Below are 24,389 nucleotides of genomic sequence, written 5' to 3' on the forward strand. Positions count from 1 at the left end.
AATAAAAAAAGTAAATTAATGTGTAAAATGTGCTATAAACTAAAAGAAAATTTAAATATTTAAATGAATAAGAATAGAAGAAGAAAAAAATGTAATGAAATTTGCATTTATAAAAAATAATTATTTCAGCATTATTTTAAGGAAATATGAATAAAATGAGAAGATAGATTTTATTATATGATTAAGAATTTTTTTAACAGTAAAATAATTGATTTTTTTTTCTTACAAAAATATTATATTTGAAATGTTAGATTATTTATTTTTGCAAAAATAGTAGATAATCAATCATTAAAAAATCACAGTTAAAAAAATATTAATTGAAATTCTTTGAATGATTATAAATCAATTTCTGCTTCTATATTCTTGTTTGAATTTTTTAAAACAAGTAGAAAAAAAATACAAGAAAGAATTATGAAAATGCAAAATAGAGTGAGAGAGAGAGACTTTTATTTTATTAGCTATTTCTATTGAATTTTTTTTTGCTTTCAACTAAATGATTTTCTAAATAAATTATATTCATTCATTCATTAAATAAATCCATATGGATTTTATAAATAGATTCAAAAATGAGCATTTGCAAACAAATATATTGATTCATTGAAGGTAATTTATAATTGAATTGACTAACATATTTGTTGTTAAAGATAATTCAGTTCTTAAACATAAAGAAAGTAGCTTGTTAATAAAGGGCATCTTAGCAAATGAAGCATTCAATATAAGAAATTAACTAATAAAACAATTAGTAAACCAAATAATAAAATTAAAAAAAGAAAAAAAGAAAGAAAAAGTAGTAATTAATTGTCATTTAAGAAAAAAGAGACGATAGTAATTTAATCAAATATACAAAACAAAAGCTTATCTAAAAGGGAATAACAATAGTATGAAGCTACAATCTTTCGTTCCGACTACAATATAAGGGCAGCCTATCATTTAGTAATAGGTAAGTTACAAATTTAGAATGCTAAGACTATGTCTTAATATCAATTTAGCCTGTTAAAAACTCATATTTTCTGCATCAGCATTTTATTTGATTTACAAATACCGATAAAATTATTAACAGCTAAAAGCTTCTGAAAAAAGAATGTTTATCTCAAATTGAAAAAAAAAAGAAATTAAATGACAATTTCATGCAAAAAGTAATTATTTAATTTTAAAATAGGGGTAAATAATTGGATTTAGTTAGAATCAGCAAGTGTTTTAGAATGGCGTGATAGGTCAAAACTAAGGAACATAGTAGTAGTTTGTGCCTAAAAAAGTTATTGAGCATTATTCATATCAGCTGAATGATTAAATAGGTAAGGGTTACTCATCTAAGGTATTCAAAGGGAAAGACGAGCGTACTGATGAGGAAGTTGCAGTAAAAGTCATAGATATGAAAATGATGAGCAATGAAGTCTAACTATTTCTACTTTAAAATGAAATTTCTGTTATGAAAAAATTAGCACTGACTGGAAATATCAATATCTTAAAGCTAAACGATGTTTTTTAGACTGCAAATAATACTTATATTATAACTGAAATATGCAATTAGGGAGATTTAAGAGATCTTCTCAAAAAGTATAACACTTTAGAAGAGTCTTAAGCTGTCAAGATTCTCAAGCACATTATCAATGGTTATAGAGAACTTGCCAAGCATAGAATTGTTCATAGAGATATCAAACCCGCAAATATACTTATTAATGATGGTATCCCAAAATTAGCAGACTTTGGCTTTGCTAAAGACATAGATGCTCCTCCTTACAAGTACTATTACAATGTAGGAACACCAATGTACATGTGTCCTTAAGTAATTTAAAAACTTACTGATTATTAGATTAAGCAATTCAATCAAACTTTTATTCGAAATTTAGTTATTTATGAAAATCTGCTTGAATTGATTAGTTTTTTCAAAGCACATATATACATACACACATATCTCCCTTTAATTATCTTACAATTAATTTCTTTTCAAACAATTAACATTAAATCACTACAAAATTTTTAAACGAACTAAATAACTTAATAAAAACCTAAAAAATTATGAAATTCATTCAAATTTCTACTTTGGATTCACAGTATGCAGCAAGAAAGCAAGCAGCAGAAATTAATGATAATATTATACAAAATAAAATAAGCAACAAAGTCTAAATATCAATCTATTTTTTTTTCTCCTCTAAATAAATACAACGCATACTCAAATGAGTCTAGTCTAAATTAGGTTCATATGACTAAATAAATCTAGAGCATAATAATTAAATTCCATTTATATTCATAAGACAAAAAAGAATTTAAAAATAATACAAAAAAATTAAATATAATTGATTAAACTAGACAATTTTCCAATCTATTTTTAGAGCTAAAGCTAAAATTTCAAGCAAATAAAAGCTAGAAATTAAAATGAATATCAGTTATTTGATTGTCTTTTAGCTGAGCTAAACAAATAATTCATTTTTCAATTTTATTTCATCACCAAATAAAATATCTCTGATTCATTCTTAAATTCTAGCTTAAGAAAATCTCTAATTTTTAAATTTTAGTTAATTATTTTCTACTATTTTTAAACATAAAAATCTAATTAAAACAATAAAAATAAGATTGAGTAAAAAGAATTAAAAAAGCACTTTTATAAATTTGCATTAATATTCTTAAAATAAATGAAATTTTTTGGGGTATTTAAAAAAAATAGTAGTGTTAAAACGATTTGATATTTTTAGAATTTATTTTTTGATAAAAAAGAGATTGAATAACTTCGAATGTAAATTTACAATAAAATTAAATAGTTTAATTTTTTATTTATTAAATAAAGAGCTTGTAAAAAAATGAGTATTCGATAAAGAGTGATATTTGGTCTATTGGTGTGCTATACTTTGAACTTTTATATGGAGTTACTCCTTGGACTGCTGAGACTGAAAAAGAGTTACATCACAAAGTTTGCAATGTGCCTGTTTAATTCCCAAAACACATAAAAGTAATATAACTATTTAAATTTTTTTAATTTTATGATGACTCTTTTAATACTTTCTATTCTAATTAAATAAATTCAGAATAAAATTATATTAGATTATTGATGAGTTTGAAAATTTAAAAGAGATTTCTTAATAATTAATAAATATTTTTACTTAAAAACTAGATTTCAAATGAATCAATAGAATTTATCAGAGGATGTCTTCAAGTTGATGAAAGAAGAAGATTCTCTTTAGAATAAATAGAAAATCATCCTTTAATGAAGCTAAATTTCAAGAAGGATATCAAAGTTAAAAATGAGGGTTCTTTAAAGAACATACCTGCATAACAATAGTAACAAGTATAACAATAGTAATAAGCATCTCATAACATGAAAAGACCATCTTCTTAATAGTAGTTGCCATCTTCGACTAATATTCCTAACTTACCTTCAGGTATTCATCAATAAGAATCTGGAAAAGAAAATTCTCCTCCCTCTAAAGAAAATCTTGGTTCTCATTAAAATCTATAGCATCAAAGAGTAAATATATCACAATAAATTTTATTTATGACGATTATAAGATATTAAGATATTCTGAAAAAATTAAATAAAAACGAGAGAAATTAAATAAAAACAAAATAAATAAATAAAAATATGAGTGAATAAAGATATTCAAAAACGTAGTAAAATATTAACAAATTAATTGATCCATTCAGCTTGATTTATTTGATATCTAATTATTATTCAATTTTTTTATAAAATTCTATATCAATAAGAAAATTAAAGTTTAAATCTTCAATAGAAATCTTTTTTCACATATTCAATAAATGGAATAATAAAACAATTTAAAATGCAAAAGCAGATATTAAATAAATTAAACTATCTAATTTATAAAAATTCATAAACACAGATAAACTAATACTATATAAGATATAAAATAATGAAAATTATGAAAATAAATAATATCGTCCATCTTAATTTTTAGATGAATTGAAATATTTAAAAACAGTTAAATTTTAATATAAATTAATTTTTTACTTTTTTTAAGAAGGGTCACAAAACTGAGTACAGAAGAGCTGATAACGATCTATAACCAGGTTAAATGACAGCAGCAGCTGTTTAAACACCAAATATCCCTATGATTCCTACAACTACTATTGCATCTAATGGTAATTAAGTTCAATAAGGTAGCAATTAAGTAGGTACACCTATTAATGGTATTGGCGGTAATCAAGACTTTAACATTCTTAGAAGTGAAGGTCGTAAACTTACCCCAAATATGTAATAAATTCCTCCATATATTCCTAAGGAAGAAAAGGCCCTTCACGAATAATAACAAAATGATTAAATCAAAACAACATATTCACACTCATAAAACCATGCAGATGTTGTAGGAAATATTCCTTCGTCTTTAAGTTCTCAACAATAATAAGTGGAAGAATCAAAAAACACTCAACCATTAGAAAAAATGTAAATAAATTTTATTTTAAAATGATATTTTTTAAAAAGTTTAAATTTAAAAATAATTAGAAATGATTCCCTATAGAACAACAACAATAACTAGACAATTGGCTAATAAACCAATAACACAACTGTTTCAAACAACAATGGAAATGAATTATAAAATAATGATAAAATAATTTTAGCTTAAATCAATTTGTGTCGTTTCTTATTCCGTCTTTCTAAATTAGCTGAAGAGAGCAATATAATAGAAAGCCCTATGCTTAAAGAAAAGCTAGTCTTCTTGATATTAAAAAACATAATGGTGAAAATAACAAAACTAAATAATATGAATGAGTCCAATTAGAATAGCTTGAACTTGTCTGACTGGTCAAACTACACAAAAACTGAAAGTTTCAAAAGATTCTAGATTGTGATAAGTGAATATTATACTAAGTATTAGACTCACTTCAAATAACGCTGGGAAAGTGGTATTTTTGCTCAACAAGCTACTAAGAGCGAGCTATAAAAAGACAAAAAATTTGATGCTATCTTTGATGATAACTTCATGGAATTCGAAAGTTTTTATATTATTTTACAATCATTCTTACGTTTTACTATTCGTGAAATTAACCATATTGCTAAGGGTAGAGTGAAAAACGAGTAAGATGTTTTACCTAACGATTTAGAGTAGAGCATTGTTTTGCTTGACTACTTAATCACCTTCTATTAATTAACAAACCTTATATTAGACCACTTCACTAACTACCTCTATTTTGCTGATCACTCTAAAATAGAGCAAATTGCTGAAGGTCGCCCTGTTAGATTAAACAAAACTCATTATGCATAAATTAGAAGCAAAATATACACTCTTGAAATATGATTGGTGTGAAATAATTAACTACTTCCTCTTTTTCATAAATTAAATAAATTAATAAATAAAATTAGAAGAAATAATTTAATTAAAAAACTTAAAATTTCTAGTTTATGAAAAATATTTAATTAAAGTTTTTCTTTCTAGCTAAAGTAATGATTTTATAAGAATAACTTTCATAAATAATTCATTTAGGAATGATTCTTAAATATATCAGTAGCTCAGCTAGAATTAGTTTAGAAAAAGAAAATATAGAAAAGGAGTTTTAAAGAAAGTATCTATCTATTTATCTATTAAAAAATTAGAAAATTTATTTTAAATTATATTAAAAAAACTACCAATAAACAAAATATAAATAAAAATATATATCAATTATTTTATAAATAAATCTTCCTTAATTCATAACAACCCATCAACCAACAGTAATAGCTACCTATCTTTAAATAAAACTAAAACTATCTATAATCACATAAGTAATTTGTATTTAGGCTATTCAAATGCTAAACATTCTATTTAAGATTGTTCATATTTTACAATTTACTGCATTTTATTCTGTAAAATGTTGCATTCGCTCTGTATTTATCTTTAATCAATTAGTTTTAGTCATTTCTTTATAAATATTTTCCATAAATTTAACTTCATAATTTTTTAATTAAAATACCTTTTGATTTTTAAACATCAATTATGTTTTATAAAATTTTATTTAAGTAAAAAATAAAGAATTTTAATCTTAAAATTTTAAGGATGATTTTATTTTTCTTCATATTACATTTTTTATTACATATGTTACTATATCATAATTTACATAATATAGAAATTTACCTTCAAAGAAATAGTTTTACTTATTTCTTTACTTTTTAATACGAATATAGCTTTATACTTTTAATTCAAATATACTCTCTCTTTTTTGATATATTAGTACTCTTTATTAACAGAAAAATTTATTTAAGTTAAATAAAAATAAGAATTTTAATATTAAAACTTTTTTAAAAGATAATTTTATATTTTATATATTTATAAAAATAAAATATTTATATTTAACCAACTTTAAAACAATTTTAAAAACATATAAACTCATTTGACTTTATTTTTAACGTAAGTAAAATATATTACCAAAAAGGCTTATAAAATAAATATTAATTATGGATTTAAATAGAATTATTTATTGATTTGTTTAAAGCTTTTTAGTATTTTTTTTAAAAATGTATTTAATACAATTTATAAAGAATAAAATTGAATGAAAAAATTTCAATAAAATATATAAACCTACTTTTTTAATCTATTAAAAAGTAGATGTGGACACTGGATTTAGTTGCAATAAAAATATGGTATATGCCTCTAAAATGATTGGTATTTTGATGGTCTAACAATTTTTGATAAACAAATTCAGTTTACATAAATATGTATTATCATAAATAATAAAAATATTGATTTTGCTGTGTAATTTAATAAATGTAAATAAAGCGATCGAAATTTTTAGCCAGCAATATAATTCTTTAATTGAAGAAAATTGATTATTTTTAAATACTAATGTAAAAAAAGAAACAGCTGGCAAGTATATGCTCGTTAATGTGATTAATTTGATCAGATTTTATTATATGATAAATTTAAATGCAGTTAAATACTAAAATTTTAGATGCGATTTGCGTGTATTTATATAATATGCTTTTACATTTTTTTTTATAAATTTGATTTCGGATTAATTAGTAAATATCTTTCAGAAGATTCTGTTTAATTTTCTAAATTTTACAAATTTCATTTTGAAGCAAATAAATTTGAATGTTAAAATTGTAAATAAACCTGAGTAATTAAATTGATTAAAAATTTCAGCGATTACTTATCTATACTTATATTAGAAGTTGTTCAATTTCTGAAGATATTTCTGAATTTTATCTCTTTTAAGAGAATATTCTTAGTATCTATATTTTCTTTATTAGAATTTAAAATTCTATTACAAAAAAATATTTTTGGTAAAATTCGCAAACAGCATTAATGAAATTAAATTTTTTGTATTAGCTAAACCCTAATTTATAATTTCTATTAGGAAAATATTTTAGTTTCGTTAATATAAATCTAAAGAGGAGTAGCTTATCTTTATTATGCAAAAAATATCTGGGAAAGAGTTAAAATAGATGTATGTATATTTCCAATAAACAGAAGATAAAATAAATCGTTACTCTATTTCGTGAGTAAAATAAATGCATAATTTAATGCGATATTAAATAGATTACTGCCAGAAATCTTAATAATTATTAATTATTTAATTTAATCTAAACAATAATTATTTGGTTGAGTCAAAATACAATTAAAATCAAATGAGTAAGAATTAAGGTGCAATTTAGTTAGAAACTTCAGAAAAGATACAAAGCAAAAATGAGCACAAACAGTTAAAGAGTTTTTTAAGTGGTATAGTATTACATTTAAAGCTCTAATATTTAATAGCATTAACCCCTTAGATATATATATGCAACGAATCTAATAGGAATATTTTTATCTTTATTTAGGTGGTATAGCAGGCGCTTGTGGAAAAACTGTAATTGCTCCTTTTGAAAGAGTCAAACTCCTCTTTGTGGTATTAGATTTTTTTGTCAGGGAAAAGCGTTAACCATTTAATCACCATTAAAATATCAAATAGACAAGAGATAGGACCCTAACATACAGAGAGTTTTATAACGAAGGAAAATTCATCATATAAAAACACGGATTTAGAAATCTTTGGAGAGGCAATAGTGCAAATCTATTAAGAATATTCCCCTTTGCATCAATTGTAAATTTCAAAAAAAATACAAATAATAGTTAAGAATGAAATTTATAATTAAAATATTAGAATTTCTCGACCTTCGACTATTTGAGAAAGGTATCAAAATGCGATTAAAATATAATTTGATTCGTTAAATAGCATAGTTTTGTTTTTAGAAAACAAATTGTTTAATGATGCTTATTAATTATTAGCATACAAATAATATTTTTTTGAGCAAATGAAGAAACAGTAATAAATTGTTTTTTTTAATTTAGAATGTGTACTATCCCTATCCAAGCGAAAATAAAATAAAAAAGTAACTTCTTCTCTTTTGTATTGGTGCAGTTTCGGGTATTGTCTCTTAATCAATATGCTATCCGTTCGAGTTTATTAGGTAAATAAATATATTAAGAAAAGCAATTTTATACAAATTTTTAAATTAGTATTCTTATAAATAAAAATCAAGCCTTTTTAAATCAACTATGTTTTAGTAAATGCATTTAATCTTTGATAAAATTATTTCACTTAACCTAGAATACTGTTTAGGTTTTTTAAAAAAATTTTCAAACTGACTAATTTAAAATTTGCAATTTTAATTATTTATTTATAGAACCAGATTGGCTATGCAGAGAGACAATTTCCATTACAAAAATTTTGTGCATGCAGTAAAAGTTGTATATAATTAAGAAGGCATCAAAGGATTTTACAGTGGACTAGGTCTTGCGATAGTTGTAATGAATTTTTAGATGTTAAATTGATTTTAGCTAAAAGTAGAAGTGCATTGTATGAATTAAAAATCAAACAAACAAAAAAAACTTTGAAAAAATAACTCTATACTAGCTTTGAAAATTATTCTACTAACTTAATTTAATTTATTTATTTATTTAATTAATGAATAATAAAATTAGGGTGTTATATTTTATCACGGTTCTGGATTCTTTATGATGACAAATTTGAAAAACTATGCTAAAGAAAATCATATTTAAAGGGCTAATAAATGGTACATGGACTTTATATTTGGGGCTATTGGTGCAACTATATCATAAATGAGTATCTTATATTATTGTTTAAAAAGTTAATCATAATTGTAATAAAAATTTAGTTGCTTATCCATTTGATGTTATGAGAAAAAGGAGACAAGCACAATCACTCTTGATTTCTACTGGAGAATAAACACACAAAATGTATGTCAAACATAATTCATTATCTTTCAAAAAATCTAAATTTTAAATTTATTTATATCCACAGGACATATAGATAACTTGTTACACATTATATTAAAAAAGAAGGATATATTCCTACATTTTATAAAGGTATTACTATAAATCTAGTTAAGGTAATTTAATAATATGTAATAATAACTTATTGTAATCTAACAATTTAACTCTATTCAAAAGGCTCCTCTTTCAAGTGGAACTGCGTGGATGGTAAAAAATTAGTTAAATCGCTTTTTAGATAAGTCTTACGATCTTTGAAAAATCAAAGTACTAAGCAATCGCTTATGCAAGCCAGTTTCAATTATACAACCCTATTACGTTGCTCATTATTTATATGCTTATTTAAGTATTTATAAGCATCATTTTAATTGAAAAACGATCTATCGCAAAAATACAACATAACACAACACAACACTATGGTTTTTATAAAAATCATCTCCAACCATTTATATTTATAATAAATTATTACAGACACTCTTTAATAACAAATTATCAATAAAACAATATTAAATATGCAAAATCACAAAATCTTTATACATGTATTGTAATTAAGTTATCCATCTCTCTACTAATATAAAATAATTCACACACAAAACTCTCTTTTTGTTTGATTAATTTTTTTGTTTAAAAATCTGCTTGGTATTAATTAAATTCAAAATATATCCTATCCTGCCTAATTAACTAATAAATAAATGAATGAATAAATAGTCAAAACTTTAAACGAATAAATTTACAGTATTTGGTAATATAAATATAAATTTTTTATTTAATAACTCAAAATTAATCAGTTGAGTTGTATGTACATATTTTTATATTTTTGTAAAATAAATCAATATATATTTGTTTGTTTTTGTATTTATTAGCAGCATTTTAATTTAAAAACGATCTATCTCAAAAACAATACAGAAACCTTAGATTTATATAAAATTCTCCAACAATTTATCTATATTAAATGATTTTTCAGACACTCTTTTAAAATAAATTATCAATAAAATAATATTAAATATATAAAATAACATATATACACATATGTACTATAATTACCTTATCTACTATAATATAATAATTCGCATATGAAACTATCTTCTTTGCTTTTTTTGTTTAAAATTCTGATTGAATGCTTAATTTTAATTAAATTCAAAATATTATTAATCCTGCCTAATTCATTAAATAATAAGTAAATAATTTTCGTAGTTTGTAATATAAATAAAATTTATTTATTTAATAACTCAAAATTAATAAAATTTTTTACATATTTTTTATATTTTTATAAAATAAATAAATCAATCTATATTCTTTAAGTATTTATTAGCAGCATTTTAATTTAAAAACAATCTCTCGCAAAATCACAACAGAGAACTATTGTTTATATAAAAATCTCCAACCGCTTATCTATATTAAATGATTTTGCAGATACTCTTTTAAAATAAATTATCAATAAAATAATATTAAATATGTAAAATAACTTTCATATACATGTACTTTAATTTTATTATCCATTTCTATAGTAAAATAAAATTACTCACATAGAAAAACTATCTTTTTTGTTAAAAAATATGATTCGTTGCTTAATTTTAATTAAATTCAAAATATTATTTATTAATCCTGCTTTATTCATAAACTAATAAATAAATGAATAAATACTCAAAACTTTAAACAAATAAATTTACAGTAGTTGGTAATATAAATATAATTTACTTTTTTATTTAATAACTCAAAATTAATCAAGTTATATACATATATATTTTTTATATTTTTTTTAAATAAATCAATCCCCATTTTTTTATTACTAATTTTAAATCAATAACAAAAAGGTCTTTGAAAGACTCTTTGTTAAATTGAAAAATTCAGAAATACAAATCCCAAAAAATAAGTCGACTGTGGAAAGGAATATTCTAGGAAATGTATTTATTGAAACAGGTTATTTAAAGTGCTAATTTTTAATTTTCGAATTTAACTATATCAAAAAAAGATTGGTAAGCATCGCTGTCAAGAAATTTAATATCATTTATAAAAAAATTATTTGTAAGAAAGTCTAAATATAAGCAGATTATTTCTTAGTTTTTTTATTTTTAAAAAGTAAGAATGTCTAATTCAGATTTGGATGGCACTAAATTTATTTAATTTTAATTTAATTGTATTTTGCTATGCTTTATATTCATTAAAGTGCTCATGGACAAAGGTTTCAACAATACATTTAAACTGTCAAGAGAAATATTTAGGCACTCTATATTCTAAAGGTTTTCAAAAACTTACAGCAAAAACAATTCTAGACAAGAATGCTTCCTACTAGTTTTAAAGTTGGCATTCAAAGAAAATACTCTCAGATTGCTATTATTTTTTAATCCACTAAAGAAATTAATCCAAAACTCAATTTGGCATTCAGTATCTTATGCAGAAAATTCAAACACATCTAAATTTTCTCCCAAAGATTTTAAAAGCCATCTCCAAGACAAGCCACCTTCGTCATTTAATACACAATGATTACTTTTATCAATGCAAATTCTAATTTTATTCAAGCTGCTTAATTCCTTCAAGTTAGAAAAAAATTAGTTCATGTCATCCTAAGAACTAATATTATCTTAAAAATCAATATCCAAGTATTTCAAATTTTAATTTTATTTAATAGCTTCTGCTAGAGGCATAATGCTCTTCTCTTTTAAATTCTTGCTAACTGAAAGCTATAATTCCTATTTTATAATAAAATAAAAAACTCATTCAAATTATGTTTAAAACTCTTAATTATTGATTCGATATTTTTACTTTCAAAATAAAACAAACTCCTTTAAAATAGCTAAATAAAAATTTTTGGAAAATTTAATATCTAAAAAACTAATTTTAAATTAGGAATATTATTAGTGTTCTTGAATAAGAGAATTTTTAAGATTAAAAATTTGTTCAAATAATTTACTTTCATTCGATTATATTAGAATGAAATTTTCTCAAATATTTATTTATGATTAAATTTATTTATTGTTTTTTAAGTCATAATTAAACCTTCATTTTTCAATATTACAAAAAAAATGTATATTTCTAATGAAAGAGAATTCTTTGATATGAGAATTTTTAAGCAAAATAAATTTTTTCTCTCTCTTATTCAATAGCACAGACGGTATTCATCTTTTTATAATTGTATTTTTATAATTGTAGCCACTCTTCTGATTATTTTATTCTAAATAAATTAAAATCTTTTAAATTTCGAAGAATAACTTTTATTAGTTTTAAGAATCTAATATATTTGTCAAACTGGACACTCTTTTAAACTGAGCACTTGTTAAAAATGAGCAATTTATCCAAAATTTAACTTTTTCATTATAAAATACAACTATAAGCTGGATACCTGTGTATGTTAAGTTAAATTTATTATAGAATGAGCACAGTTAATATAAATTTTGTTTTATTAAAAAAATTCTAATATGATTTATTAAATTTATTTAGTCTTAGTTTTTTGTAATATTAGATTGTGAAAAATTAGTTTTAAAGAGATTATTATAAAATAGAAAGATATTTTATTAAAAGGATTAGGTAATTTTAGATTATAGAAGATCAAATTAACTTTAAAGATTAAACTCACTCTCCTTTTTGTAAATATAGATTTATTTCTTTACGTATTATTTTGAGAGTTTTAATATGGTTGGATTAAAATTATTTAAACTATAGATTGAGTTAGTTAGCTTTGAGGAATAATTAATATAAAGATGAACAAAATAGTAGAAGTACTTATATTATCCTTTTTTAATATTTTGCTGACTAATAAATTTTAATAGCTAACAATTTTGTTAAATTTAATTTTGTAAGTTGGTATAAATGCGTTAATTTTAATTGCCTCAATAATTTTTAAATATTTAAATATTTATGTTGAATTAAAACAGTTATTAATTCAAGGCACTCATTGCATATTAAGAATATTTTGTAAAAACATTTTCATTTTTTTGTTCAATTTTACTTACTGTTTTAAGGAGTGTTTATGTAATCTTAAAGTGTAAATTTTAATAATAAGAGTTAAAAATACTTCTATATTTTGGAGTTTTTAAAGTGTTTCACAAATCGAATGATAATCTATCAAGGATATGGGCGTATCTTACAGATTTATATACAGATTTTTAAGAGTAAAAGATGTCTAGATTATTTTTTTAAAAGAGCTTAGAGAATTAGCTGGAGTTTGTTCAAAATTGAGTTTCAATTCTGATAGCTAAAATAACTATGACAGTGTATACAGCAATCGAGATGGAAAAGTGCGATAAAATCTGGCATTCTAAAAATCAACATCAATCTTTGTTAACTAATTGTTTTTTAGTCTAATACTTTCCAATAGGCGATTCACTTTGATTGTTTATAAATGCTCATTTTTAAAGCTTTGTGTTATATATTGTTTTTAGTGATTTTTTTCAAAACATGCGTAGTCTAGTACTACATCAATTTTTTGCTAGGCACAAAAAATGCAACATTGCCTTTCCATTTAGAACAAAGCACTTTATTAAGCTTGATTTATTTATTTATTTACTTAATAGATATGTATAGTGTATATTTTTAAAATAATTTTATTTTAATTATAGATAATTATCTTCTTTCAAATGGTTCTATATTACTTAGTACAGCTTTGACAAATAAGTAACTATTTTTCTTTAGTATTTTATAATGTTTTATATCTTTAAAGTATACAGTCAAATTGAAATTGATTGATTGATAAATATAGATTTTTTAATGGGGACTATTAATTTTTTTTGTTTCTACTTCTCTCAATTATCAAATTTTTTATATATTAAATTCCTTTGGTCTACATTCAAATAAGGTAATTCATTTAGATTAAATTATCATAATACTTTGCAAAATTTATAATTTAGTAATTCGAGCCAGCATTATTTTTTTTATTAAATCAAAAATTAATCTTAAAAAATCAAATAAATAAATTTTAGCAAACTAGTAAATAAACAATCAAACACTACATTCTTTCATATACTTTAAAAACTATAAATAGACAGACATGCAAAAAGATATCTGCATTATTGGAGGTGGTATTATAGGTGCAACTATAGCGAGGTCTTTATCTGCTAAATTTCCCTAGTTGAAAATTGCTCTAATTGAAAAAGAAAAGACATTAGGTGAACACACTTCTACCAGAAACTCTTCAGTAATACACTCTGGATTGTATTACAGCACTGATTCATTAAAAGCAAAATTTTGCAAGCAAGGAAATATGTAACTCACCCAATACTGCATAGATAATAAATTACCATTAAAGTAAACAAATATATATATATTCAACTAAAAGGAATGCATTTTTTATATTCTTCAAGTTATTTACTTCCTTGATCTTTAAGTGTCGATTAAAGTTAAATATCAAAATAAAGCATATCTTTTTTATTTATAAAATTCAAAATATATTTTTAATTTAGATTAAAAAGAATTCAATAATGTTTAAAATTGAATATTTATTTATTTTATAATTTATAATGTAAGACACACAGGTAAATTTGTTATAGCCTCTACTGATGAAGAATATGAGCGCTTAAAAGAGCTGCGTTAATAGGCTGAAAAAAACTAAATTGAATATCAGTGGTTGACTTACAATGAAGCAATCAAAATAGAAAAGAATTTGAAAATGCATAATCCAAACTATAATTTCTTGTTTACACCAACAACAAAAGTCAGCAATAATAAGGCTGTTATCAATTGCTTGGAATAAGAATTGAAAGGATAAAAAAATGTAGAAATTTTTAGCCAATATGAGTTTGTAAAACTTGTAGAACAAACAAAGTCTTCAAATAAATTTGTGATTAAAAATCGCAAATTAGATTAAGAAGAAATATTTGAGTCTAGATATATAATTAATTCTGCTGGTCTATATGCTGATATAATAGCAAAATAATTCAATTATTGTAAAGATTATACAATTATGCCATTTAAAGGAAACTACTTGGTAGATAAGAAAAAATATCCTGAAGGAGTAGTTAATTCATTGATATACCCTATTCCACCTAAAAAGGGAAATTACTTTTTAGGTGTTCATTTAACATGCACAGTTAATGACCAAATTAAATTTGGCCCTAATGCTATCCCTGCTCTCTATAGAGAAGAATATGGTGATAAGCCAATCCATCAATGGAGCAAAAAGGAATTTCAAGAATTCTAAAGTCTTTCCTATCAATATATGATGAATTTGTTTAGTCCTAAATGCATGTTTTATCTCAAACATTTATATGAAGAATCAAAAAAGTATTACAAGCCATATGTTATTAAATAATCATAAAAACTATTCACATTATATGATTAAAAACCTTTGAATTGGCTCTCCTTTCCTTAAAACGTAAGTAATGAATTTGAGCCAGGTAAGCCAGGTATCAGAGCTCAGCTTGTAGACTTAAAGACTAGAGAATTAATAAATGATTTTATAATTGAAAAAGATAATTTAAGCATGCATTTGCTAAATGTAGTATCTCCTGGATGGACTTGCTCAATGCCTATAGCAGATCATGTATCTGAATTAGTTAAAAACACTGAAAATCTGTTTTGATTTATGTAATTTATGGCTCTGAAAAAAATAATAATCTAGATCATTATTTATTTTTGCTACCTTTCTTAAAATTTCTTTTTTATAAATACAGGTTTTAAAGAATAAATTTTTCTAAGATAATTGTTAAATTTTTAATTTTTTAATTTAATGTTTTCATATTAATTTTTAATCTTTTTGTTTATTCCATTATGAGGAAAGTCTAAAGTTAAAGTTTTTAAGAATTTTTAACATGTATAATGATTAAAAATAAATATCTCTAATTAATAAAAAATGTACCCCAATTATTTTTTATGAAATTTCAATCTAAATCTACAAATTATGATAAATAATAACTTTATTGGTTTGATTTTAAGGGGAAAATAAATTGTCAATATGTAAAGTAAAATTTTATCAATATTTAATATACAATGAAAAATTAAATTTAATATTTATAAAAATTGAATATTTTCCCTTGTAATCTTTTGATATGTGGCTGTTTAAAATTTCTTTATTTATTTAAGATGTATTTGCCATATGAGACTTTTACTTAGTTTTAAGAAAAACAATTATATTAGAATTCAGTTAATCAAATTTATTTATAAGCATTTATTTTATGGTACTTAATTGCTTTTTTTCTATTTTAATAAACTTAGTTAAGAAATCGATAAATAATTTTATCCAAAATAAAATAGAAAAAGATTTAATGAAAATTCTTACACTTTCTAAAAAATTATCTATCTCATATTTACATATTTTAATGATATGTTTAATGGGATTTTCTTTAAAATTTCTAATTTGATTGAAAATTCAAAGTATTTCTAAGAAAGATAGATAGATAAGCCTATTAATATCAGAAAAGATTCTACTCTTAATCTTTAAGAAGTTAACAGATTAATCTTTTTTTTCTATAGAAATGACATATTTTCTCTTAAATTGTGAATTTTATAAGTATCATTAAAAACAAAAATTAAAAGCACAGAACATACAATAATATTAATTAAAATAAAATAAAATTAACATATTTTTAAAAATGAGTGAAAATAATTAAAATATTATCCTTTATGGCAATTACCGTTCTTCACCTTCTTGGCGAGTAAGATTAGCACTTGGTTTAAAAAAGATAGAATACAAATTAGTTTCAATTGACCTTTTTAAAAATGAGTAAAAATCTGAAGTATACTTCAAGGTTAATCCAAATTAAGTAAATTAATTTTTCTCAAATATTATATTAATTTTGAAGTAATTTATCTATAAAGCGTATCCCTGCTCTTATATATGGAGATCAAACATTGATAGAAAGCACTGCAATAATCGAGTTCTTAGAAGAAAATTTTCCTTAGTATCCTTTACTTCCCGAGGATAGAATTAAGAGAGCTTAGATTAGAGGCTTTTGCTAAGTCATAAACAGTGCTATTCATCCCTATTAGAATTCAAATTTAATAGGAAAAATTGAAAAAGAAGGCAATATGAATAAGTTAGAATGGATTAAATTCTGGGTGACTAAGGGGTTGACAGGTAAACAAATAATTCTTTTTCTATAATTTTTTTAATAAATAATATTCTTATATTTCAGCTATAGAAGAACTTTTGAAGAAATATCATGGAAAATTTTGCTTTGGTGATGATATAACGATGGCAGATATTTTCTTAATCCCTTAAGTATCTGCAGTAGTAGAAAGATTTGGATTCGATTTAACACCTTTTCCTCTTATCTTAAGTGTTGTAAATAACTTAAAGGATCTTCCAGAATTTATTGCTGCTTCCCCTAGTAATTAACCAGATTATACTGAATAAAAAAATTGAAAAAATAATTATTTCTTAAAAATCTAATTTATAAAAAAATTAAAATAAATAATTTGTATTTATTTCTCTAATTTATAATTGGTATTTTTTCATAAATAAATATTTTTAATTGATACTTAGCATTTTTATATATAAAAAATGAATTTAGAAAAGTTAGAATTTCTAGTTAAAATTAATTTTCACCTTAATTTAGAATAATTAAGGTATATTTTTTAATCTAGTAAGTATAATTAATTAGTTTTCATTTACTTGAAATAAATATATATATATATATATTTAAAGTATGTAAATAAGAAATTTAAATATAAAATGACAAATAAAAGAATTGAATAATAATTTATACAAAAAATAAATTGATTATAGATGTAAAACTATCTGCTTTAATAAATATAGGATTTCTTGATAAATAGGTTAGAATTTTTAAAATTTTGATATCTAATTTCATATCTATTATGATTATTCTAAAAGTAAAATGTTTTATTTTTTGAATTTAGATTTAATTAAAGTAATTAAATTATTTATTAACTAAGTAGTCTCTATATGCTTACTTAGTTTTCTTCAAGCAATATTTTTATTTTATGACATCTTATAGGGATCAAAGATTTCTTATTCGAACTTACTTAAAATTTTCCTTTCGCAACTCTTTTTAAAAAAGTTAAATGAGTTATATTCTTAGCTTAAAGTAGAGTTGTTAGTATTTTAAGTATTTTAATTATAATAGTTTGGGTTTATGAGCTTTATTTATTAATTTTTGACACTTAAATTTTAAAAGCTTTTTAGAGAGACTGGAGATTTTGAATAAGTGAGCATATTACTAAGCTTTTAGGAATAACTTTCTTATGTTTTAGAGGATTCTTTTTGAACTTTTTAATTTAATGAAGTATCGATTTAAAGTATTGAGTTGTTTTGCTGATATAATTGACGTAAGCTATTTTAAGACTATGGTTTCTTAAATTTTTTAAGCTCTTACATCCTAGGTTTGAAAATTTATCTATTATCAGAGCTAATGTGACATTCTTTATTTAAGAAGAAATCGTAATCAGTTTTAGCAAAAGTATTTTTTAAGCAGTTACTTTTAAGTACTTGTACCATTCTTTCAGTTTAGAAACCATCAGTACTATTTTTATTTTTGACTTTATAATCTTATTTAATTAAATGTTTTTAGTAAACACTCTAAATGGAATTAGCCTTAAAGGGATTACTTTCTTATTCTTTTTTTATGCTTAATTTTTTGAAGGCGCTTGATGGAGAGGTAATTTCTTAAGATGACTCTCTACTAACTAATGCAGATTTATAGGGTTTAACCTACATTTAACTGCTTTCAGATTTTGTTTTTTGGAGACTAGGTTTCCTTGTTCCCGAAGTATCTAAATTAGATTAAAAATTTTCTTCTGTAAACTAAGTTTATACTTGAATGTTAAAGACATTTCTATTTTTTTATCTTAAACTTGTTGTATTCATGGTCTCTTTACTGTGAATTCTACTGTTGTTAAATCCTTCCTAAGTTTTGGAGAATATAATCTAATCAAAATTTTCTTAGGGTTTTTCTTACTTGTTTAACTCTTTTTGTTTTCTTTATATCTGACTTTAAATTCTTTAAAATTATCTATCTTTGTACATTTCTTGGTTAAACCACTTTATAAACTAGTCTTTTTATTGTTCAAAATCACATTTTTCTTTTTTTTGGTATAAACTCAAATCACCTTTGTCTAATGGAATAAAAGAATCAGGCATTTTATTTATCAAGCTGCTCTAAATATGTTTTTTAAGATTTTGAATATTTTAGCTTTTAAATTTATTAAAATAGTTTATTCTTAAAGTTTTATAAAAGCTATCCGTCATTTAATTAATATCATTTTGCTTGTCTTAATTTGTTTTTTTCTGGCTATTTTATAAAAATTAAATTTTAAAAATCTTTTTTTCCTCGAAAATTCATTAATAAATTTATTTAAAGAGCATTTAATTTATTTTAATTTAAAATTTCTGCAAAATAGTTTTTATTACAAATCTTAATTTATTAAAAATTTTCTACTTTTTTTATTTATTTTATATTTTGATTAAAGAATATTTTTGATAGGCTGAGATTTGATTGGGTTAAAATTTAAAAAAATGAAAATAAATATTAAAGAGTTTTTAAAATAATTTCAAAAAATATTTTACTTTTAAGATTTATTGATATCTTACTCGTTAGTGAATTAAAAGACATTTTAACCATTTGAAGAGCTTTGAGTTTTTAGAATGACTGGTTTTAAATTACAACTGTGAATTTCTGTTTGTTAATCAAAGTATTTTTTAGCTTTTTTATTTTCACTTATTGCTTCGTTTGCTTTAATTTCATTTGGAATCATCAAAAGTAGTTAAGAAGCTTTATTTGAGATTATTTCATCTATTTTATTAATATTTTTGTGAGAGGTACTTATAGGTATGTCAAGTATCCCATTATTATTTTGGGAATTGGTGCTAAGTAGCAAATTAAAATTGTCCTGTTTTCTTGATTAGCTTTCCTAAATTGAATCACTTGCTAAACTTTCGAAAGCTTTAAAATTACTTATTAAAAAAGGCGACTAAGGTGAATTTTAAGTATAACTAGATCTTGAATTTTATAAACTGACTGAATCAGTGAGTTTATTTTCACAGTTTATTTGGGTAATACAAGTAATTGAGGGTTGCCTAATTGCTTCTAAATTACTTGAATCTATTTATTTCTGGGAAAGAATAATTGTTTTAGAGTAATAACTTTCTGGTATCTAAGGAGAATCTTCATCTTTTGGCTATTTTGGAGTTAAAAAGGTTCTAGACTTTATCAATTATTGCTAGCAAGAAAATTTACGCTTAATCTATTTAGAGTTTTATAACTACTATATATTACGACTTGAGCTTATCTTTTTATATTTAGAAAAGTTATGGGATGGTAATTAAATTGAAATATTTTATTGGTTTTGTTCTGAATTTTCAGATTATGAATGCTACAGAGATAGGGACGGCATCAATAGCTATTTTTACTAAGAATTTCTTATTTTTAAGTCTGGAGAGTTAGGAATAGTTATGAATTAACTAGACCTAATAACTGTAAAGGAGTTTATTTATTTAGAATCATCTGATTTCTCTTCTATTCTTGAAGGCTAGGGACTTAAATTTTTTGATTTTTATTGTTTAGAGTTCAAAAAATTGCTTTATGTAACATAGTTTTCTGCAAAATTGTAAGTTCTATCATGGTTTTAATTTTTAAATGTTTATTTGCATCTTCTAAATAAAGGAATATTTTGCGCTTTCATTTAAGCAATAACTTTACTTTAAGGAAAATAAAAATCTGAAAAGTCATGCATGGATTTTTCTAATAAACTAATTTTCATATTCATCATTTCATCTTTTTTTTCAAGCCTCTGTAAAATTAACTACTTAGTTCTGTAATCACTTAAAACTCTATTATAAAAATCTTTGAGCTTTACCATGATCAATTCTCCTGTGAATGATATACATTTAACAGTGAAAGACCTTCTCTATCCTTTTAAAATATCTTCTTCTCCAAACATTTCTCTATCAGTATAAATGCAGAGTTTAACAAGCTTTCCAAGAGAGTCCTTTTCAATTTAAGATTGATTCTCATAACTTAAATTTGCTTCTTTCATCTTTTTTCTTAAACCTTTCACTCCTATTTTCTTTTCATTTTTTTAGAAGTTTTACCTTTCGACTCCTTCTAATTTAAATTCATCAGATTGCATTATGTTTGTGTATTAAAAATATTTCTCTACCTCAAACTCGCCAGATTTTATAAAAAAAACTGCATTGGAATCTTAATTCTCTTAAAATACCACTTAGCCTTTAGAATATTGTTTTACATAACTATTCAAATAAAGCATTTTTAGCAAGTTAAAATTCCATCCTTAAAAGAAGGGATAGTCAGCAAAAAATTGCATTTCTTTTAAAATCTTCTATTCTTCGCTCTCTCCTAGAACTTGAACAAACTACTGCTTATTAAGAATAGCCATGTGACAATTCGTGTGGCAAATAATTGTTGCAAGACGCTTTTTATTCTATAGGAGAGATAATTCACCAAAAGATGTTCCATCTTTTAATTCCTTTACACAAGTTAGTTCAATTTTTTTATCTTACCTGCTATTTTCATCTCCTATGTCAAACATTTTTTTATCTTTTCTTTTTATTTCCTATTAAATTTCATCTGAACCATCAATTTTGATGTAAACTCCAACTGTTCCCTTCAGGACAATATAAAATTTTTCACCTGTTGTGTCTATATGAAACACTACTTCCCCAGATTAAAAGTACTCATACTCCATCAAGGCGCAGCATCTTTTATGGATAAATTCTTTTCCCTCTTACCTATATTACTAAAAGAACGGTACGTCTAAAGTCATATCTTCAAGTTTTTTAACTTAATGCTAGGTTCTCTACTCCTGCTTAAGGATTTATATGATATTCTTGAGTTTAGTGTCTAAATATTCCTACTCCATTTTAAATTTTCAACTAATAATATTCTTCTTATAGATTTTAGATATAAAGTATTAAATGTAGAAGAAAAATTAATGTTTTTTCTGATTTTATTTTTAAGTAGAAATAACTTAGAAACTTTTTCTAATTAAAAATTTATGATTAATAAGACTTATTTTAGATTTTACTGAATTTAAAGTTTACTTAATTTTAAAAAATGATTTACCACCTCTTGTTTGTCCATATATTAAAATTTTATGCACTTAGAAGATTCTTATTTTTTTAATACTACATAATTCTTTAATAGACAAAAATAAGATTGATTTACTAATCGTTTTTATTATTACTGGTTATATTTATTTATTTATTTACCTTAAATTTTAAAATAATAATTTAGCATAAAAATTTCTTATTATTTTTTTGGATACGAAATAAAATAAATACTTTGTTTGAAAAAGAGCTTTTTATTTAAGAAATCAATCATTTAACATTAATATTTAAATAAAAAAAAGGCATAAGAAATTCAACCAACCTAATATAAATTACTAGCTATTAATATAAATTATAAATTTGTAAAATGTTTAAAACCCATCAAAATAGAAACTGCATTTATATCTATTTATCTTATAATCTCTTAAGTGCTTCAGAATCTTTTTTATAATGTTAACTAATTAATTAGCAAATCTAATAATTCTTAAAGATTAGAAAGGAATTAAAATTCTTCAATCTTAATTGGTATAATTTAATAAAATCAGATTTCAAAAGCAAAGACTGATTGATCGATTGATGTTCTGATCAGCTTAAAATGAAATACAAAGATAAAAATTTAAATGAATTCCGCTCATTTTTTGGAGTTTAAATCTCAAATACGACAAATAAATGATTCTTATTAAAAATAATATTTATATTTTTAAACTTCTAGCTAGCTAAATAAATTTCAATCTTTTTCTTCTACAATTTTATTATCTTAATTATCATTTTCTTCTTCCATTCCATCTCCATCGTTATTATCGTCTAAATCATTTTCACTAGTTTTTTTCTTTTTCAATGGATCTTCTTTGAGATCACCTAAGTTATTATTAAAATTGATCTAAACTAAAAATTGCTCAACAAAATAATATTATGAATGTTAACAAACTTTAATTAATTCATATAAAATGCACTTTTTAAAAAAACCAAAGTACCTTCTTTTTCATTTAGCAAAGCAGTGAAATGCTTATCAGCTACATCTTTGGTTTAATGCAAAAGATTTATAACACCTTGAATGCTTTATCCCTTTTAGTCAAACAGAACTTCTTTATTTCCTGCAAAATGATAATCTACTAATACTTCCATATAAATATAAAAAATTAATTTGGTTTGTAATTACTAAACTTCAAATTAGATGTGTTTTAATTTTATTATGTACACTATTTATTTAATGCTTCTGAAAAAATAAATAGCACTGAATAGCTACAATAACAATAATCTAAATTCTCTTGATGATAAATAAACATTAAAGTTAATAATTAATAAAATAAATTTAATATTATCATAATTTCTATGTATTTTTTTATAAGACTAGCTTTTTATATTTTATTTATTAAAAAAAAAGTTAAAAAAACCATTTTATTGAAAATTTATTTTCTATTTTTTAATATGTGAATAACTGAATCAAATACTTTCATATTATTAATTAAAATAATAAATACTTATTAAAATGATTAACTTACTAAAGAAATATCATTTAATTATTACTATTAATAAGAAAGACTATTTATAACTACTCTAATTTTTATAGTTTAATTAAATCTATTAAAACTCTTGCTATTACAAAAAGTTAAATTACCATTTTTCTTAAAAACAGATAAAAAAATATTTAAATTTAAATGTTTTTTTTTTATATACAAATTAATTATATTATTGAAGGCTTTCTTACTTAAATTACTCAATTAATGAATAATTACTTGATTTAATGTACCTGCAATCCTCATTTACTAAAATAATTTACTAATAAAAACTTTTAGTGATTAATTAACATAATTTTAAAAATCTATGATTTTTTTCAATTTCATTCAGACATTATTATTGAGATACTAAGGTAATAAAATAAAAAAGTAATTATAAAAATTATATTAAATAAAAAAATGTAATTATTATATAAATTCAATAAAGATAAAACAAGTAACTACATAATAACATTCTAGAAAAAATAAATAACTAAGCAGTAGAAAAAATACAGAAGATATCTAGAATATATTAAAGTAAAGTAAATACTAAAGCATAAAAAAGAAAATTATGACATAATATTTATACTTTAAATAAGCATTGATTTTTGTAGAGAAATTGTGAATAAATTGGATTTTTTCATATGATTTTTTTAAAATCAGAAATTTACTAATAACTTATTTGATTTGTGATAATTATTTATTTATTTATTTATTTCATTATTAAATTAATTAATAAATATT

General features: G+C 22.3%; 7 protein-coding genes across 7 annotated transcripts; 4 read left to right on the forward strand and 3 right to left on the reverse strand. All coding sequences in view use genetic code 6, as the record gives it.

Moving 5' to 3' along the window:
* Nucleotides 1-745: 745 nt before the first annotated feature.
* TTHERM_00575430 (Serine/Threonine kinase domain protein) lies at nt 746-5,246 on the forward strand (the record flags this gene model as incomplete). The annotated part of the gene is made up of 6 exons (XM_001009336.2): nt 746-940; nt 1,160-1,786; nt 2,786-2,947; nt 3,110-3,463; nt 3,975-4,393; nt 4,454-5,246. The coding sequence occupies exons 1-6, from the start codon at nt 881-883 to the stop codon at nt 5,244-5,246; spliced, it is 2,415 nt and encodes an 804-aa protein (XP_001009336.2). The 5' UTR covers nt 746-880.
* A 2,306-nt stretch (nt 5,247-7,552) lies between these two features.
* On the forward strand, nt 7,553-9,452 carry TTHERM_00575420 (solute carrier family protein; the record flags this gene model as incomplete). Its single annotated transcript, XM_001009335.2, has 10 exons — nt 7,553-7,643; nt 7,742-7,809; nt 7,873-8,004; nt 8,065-8,094; nt 8,253-8,371; nt 8,588-8,708; nt 8,886-9,027; nt 9,080-9,161; nt 9,226-9,313; nt 9,375-9,452. The coding sequence occupies 10 exons, from the start codon at nt 7,553-7,555 to the stop codon at nt 9,450-9,452; spliced, it is 951 nt and encodes a 316-aa protein (XP_001009335.2).
* A 1,589-nt stretch (nt 9,453-11,041) lies between these two features.
* TTHERM_00575410 (hypothetical protein) lies at nt 11,042-13,653 on the reverse strand (the record flags this gene model as incomplete). Its single annotated transcript, XM_001009334.2, has 2 exons — nt 11,042-11,884; nt 13,207-13,653. The coding sequence occupies 2 exons, from the start codon at nt 13,651-13,653 to the stop codon at nt 11,042-11,044; spliced, it is 1,290 nt and encodes a 429-aa protein (XP_001009334.2).
* Nucleotides 13,654-13,898: 245 nt separating this feature from the next.
* Nucleotides 13,899-15,708, forward strand: TTHERM_00575400 (FAD-dependent oxidoreductase; the record flags this gene model as incomplete). Its single annotated transcript, XM_001009333.2, has 3 exons — nt 13,899-14,117; nt 14,173-14,435; nt 14,655-15,708. 3 exons carry the CDS (start codon nt 13,899-13,901, stop codon nt 15,706-15,708), a joined length of 1,536 nt encoding a protein of 511 aa, XP_001009333.2.
* A 1,009-nt stretch (nt 15,709-16,717) lies between these two features.
* On the forward strand, nt 16,718-17,490 carry TTHERM_00575390 (maleylacetoacetate isomerase; the record flags this gene model as incomplete). The annotated part of the gene is made up of 3 exons (XM_001009332.1): nt 16,718-16,888; nt 16,944-17,202; nt 17,261-17,490. The coding sequence occupies 3 exons, from the start codon at nt 16,718-16,720 to the stop codon at nt 17,488-17,490; spliced, it is 660 nt and encodes a 219-aa protein (XP_001009332.1).
* Nucleotides 17,491-18,048: 558 nt separating this feature from the next.
* On the reverse strand, nt 18,049-20,499 carry TTHERM_00575380 (cyclic nucleotide-binding domain protein; the record flags this gene model as incomplete). Its single annotated transcript, XM_001009331.2, has 2 exons — nt 19,651-20,499; nt 18,049-19,375 (listed from the first exon to the last, which is right to left on the reverse strand). The coding sequence occupies exons 1-2, from the start codon at nt 20,475-20,477 to the stop codon at nt 18,049-18,051; spliced, it is 2,154 nt and encodes a 717-aa protein (XP_001009331.2). The 5' UTR covers nt 20,478-20,499.
* A 2,377-nt stretch (nt 20,500-22,876) lies between these two features.
* TTHERM_00575370 (hypothetical protein) lies at nt 22,877-23,274 on the reverse strand (the record flags this gene model as incomplete). The annotated part of the gene is made up of 2 exons (XM_001009330.3): nt 22,877-23,007; nt 23,124-23,274. 2 exons carry the CDS (start codon nt 23,272-23,274, stop codon nt 22,877-22,879), a joined length of 282 nt encoding a protein of 93 aa, XP_001009330.3.
* Nucleotides 23,275-24,389: the final 1,115 nt, after the last annotated feature.

This window comes from Tetrahymena thermophila (assembly GCF_000189635.1).
Source record: "Tetrahymena thermophila SB210 genomic scaffold scf_8254752, whole genome shotgun sequence".
Lineage (NCBI taxonomy): Eukaryota > Ciliophora > Oligohymenophorea > Hymenostomatida > Tetrahymenidae > Tetrahymena > Tetrahymena thermophila.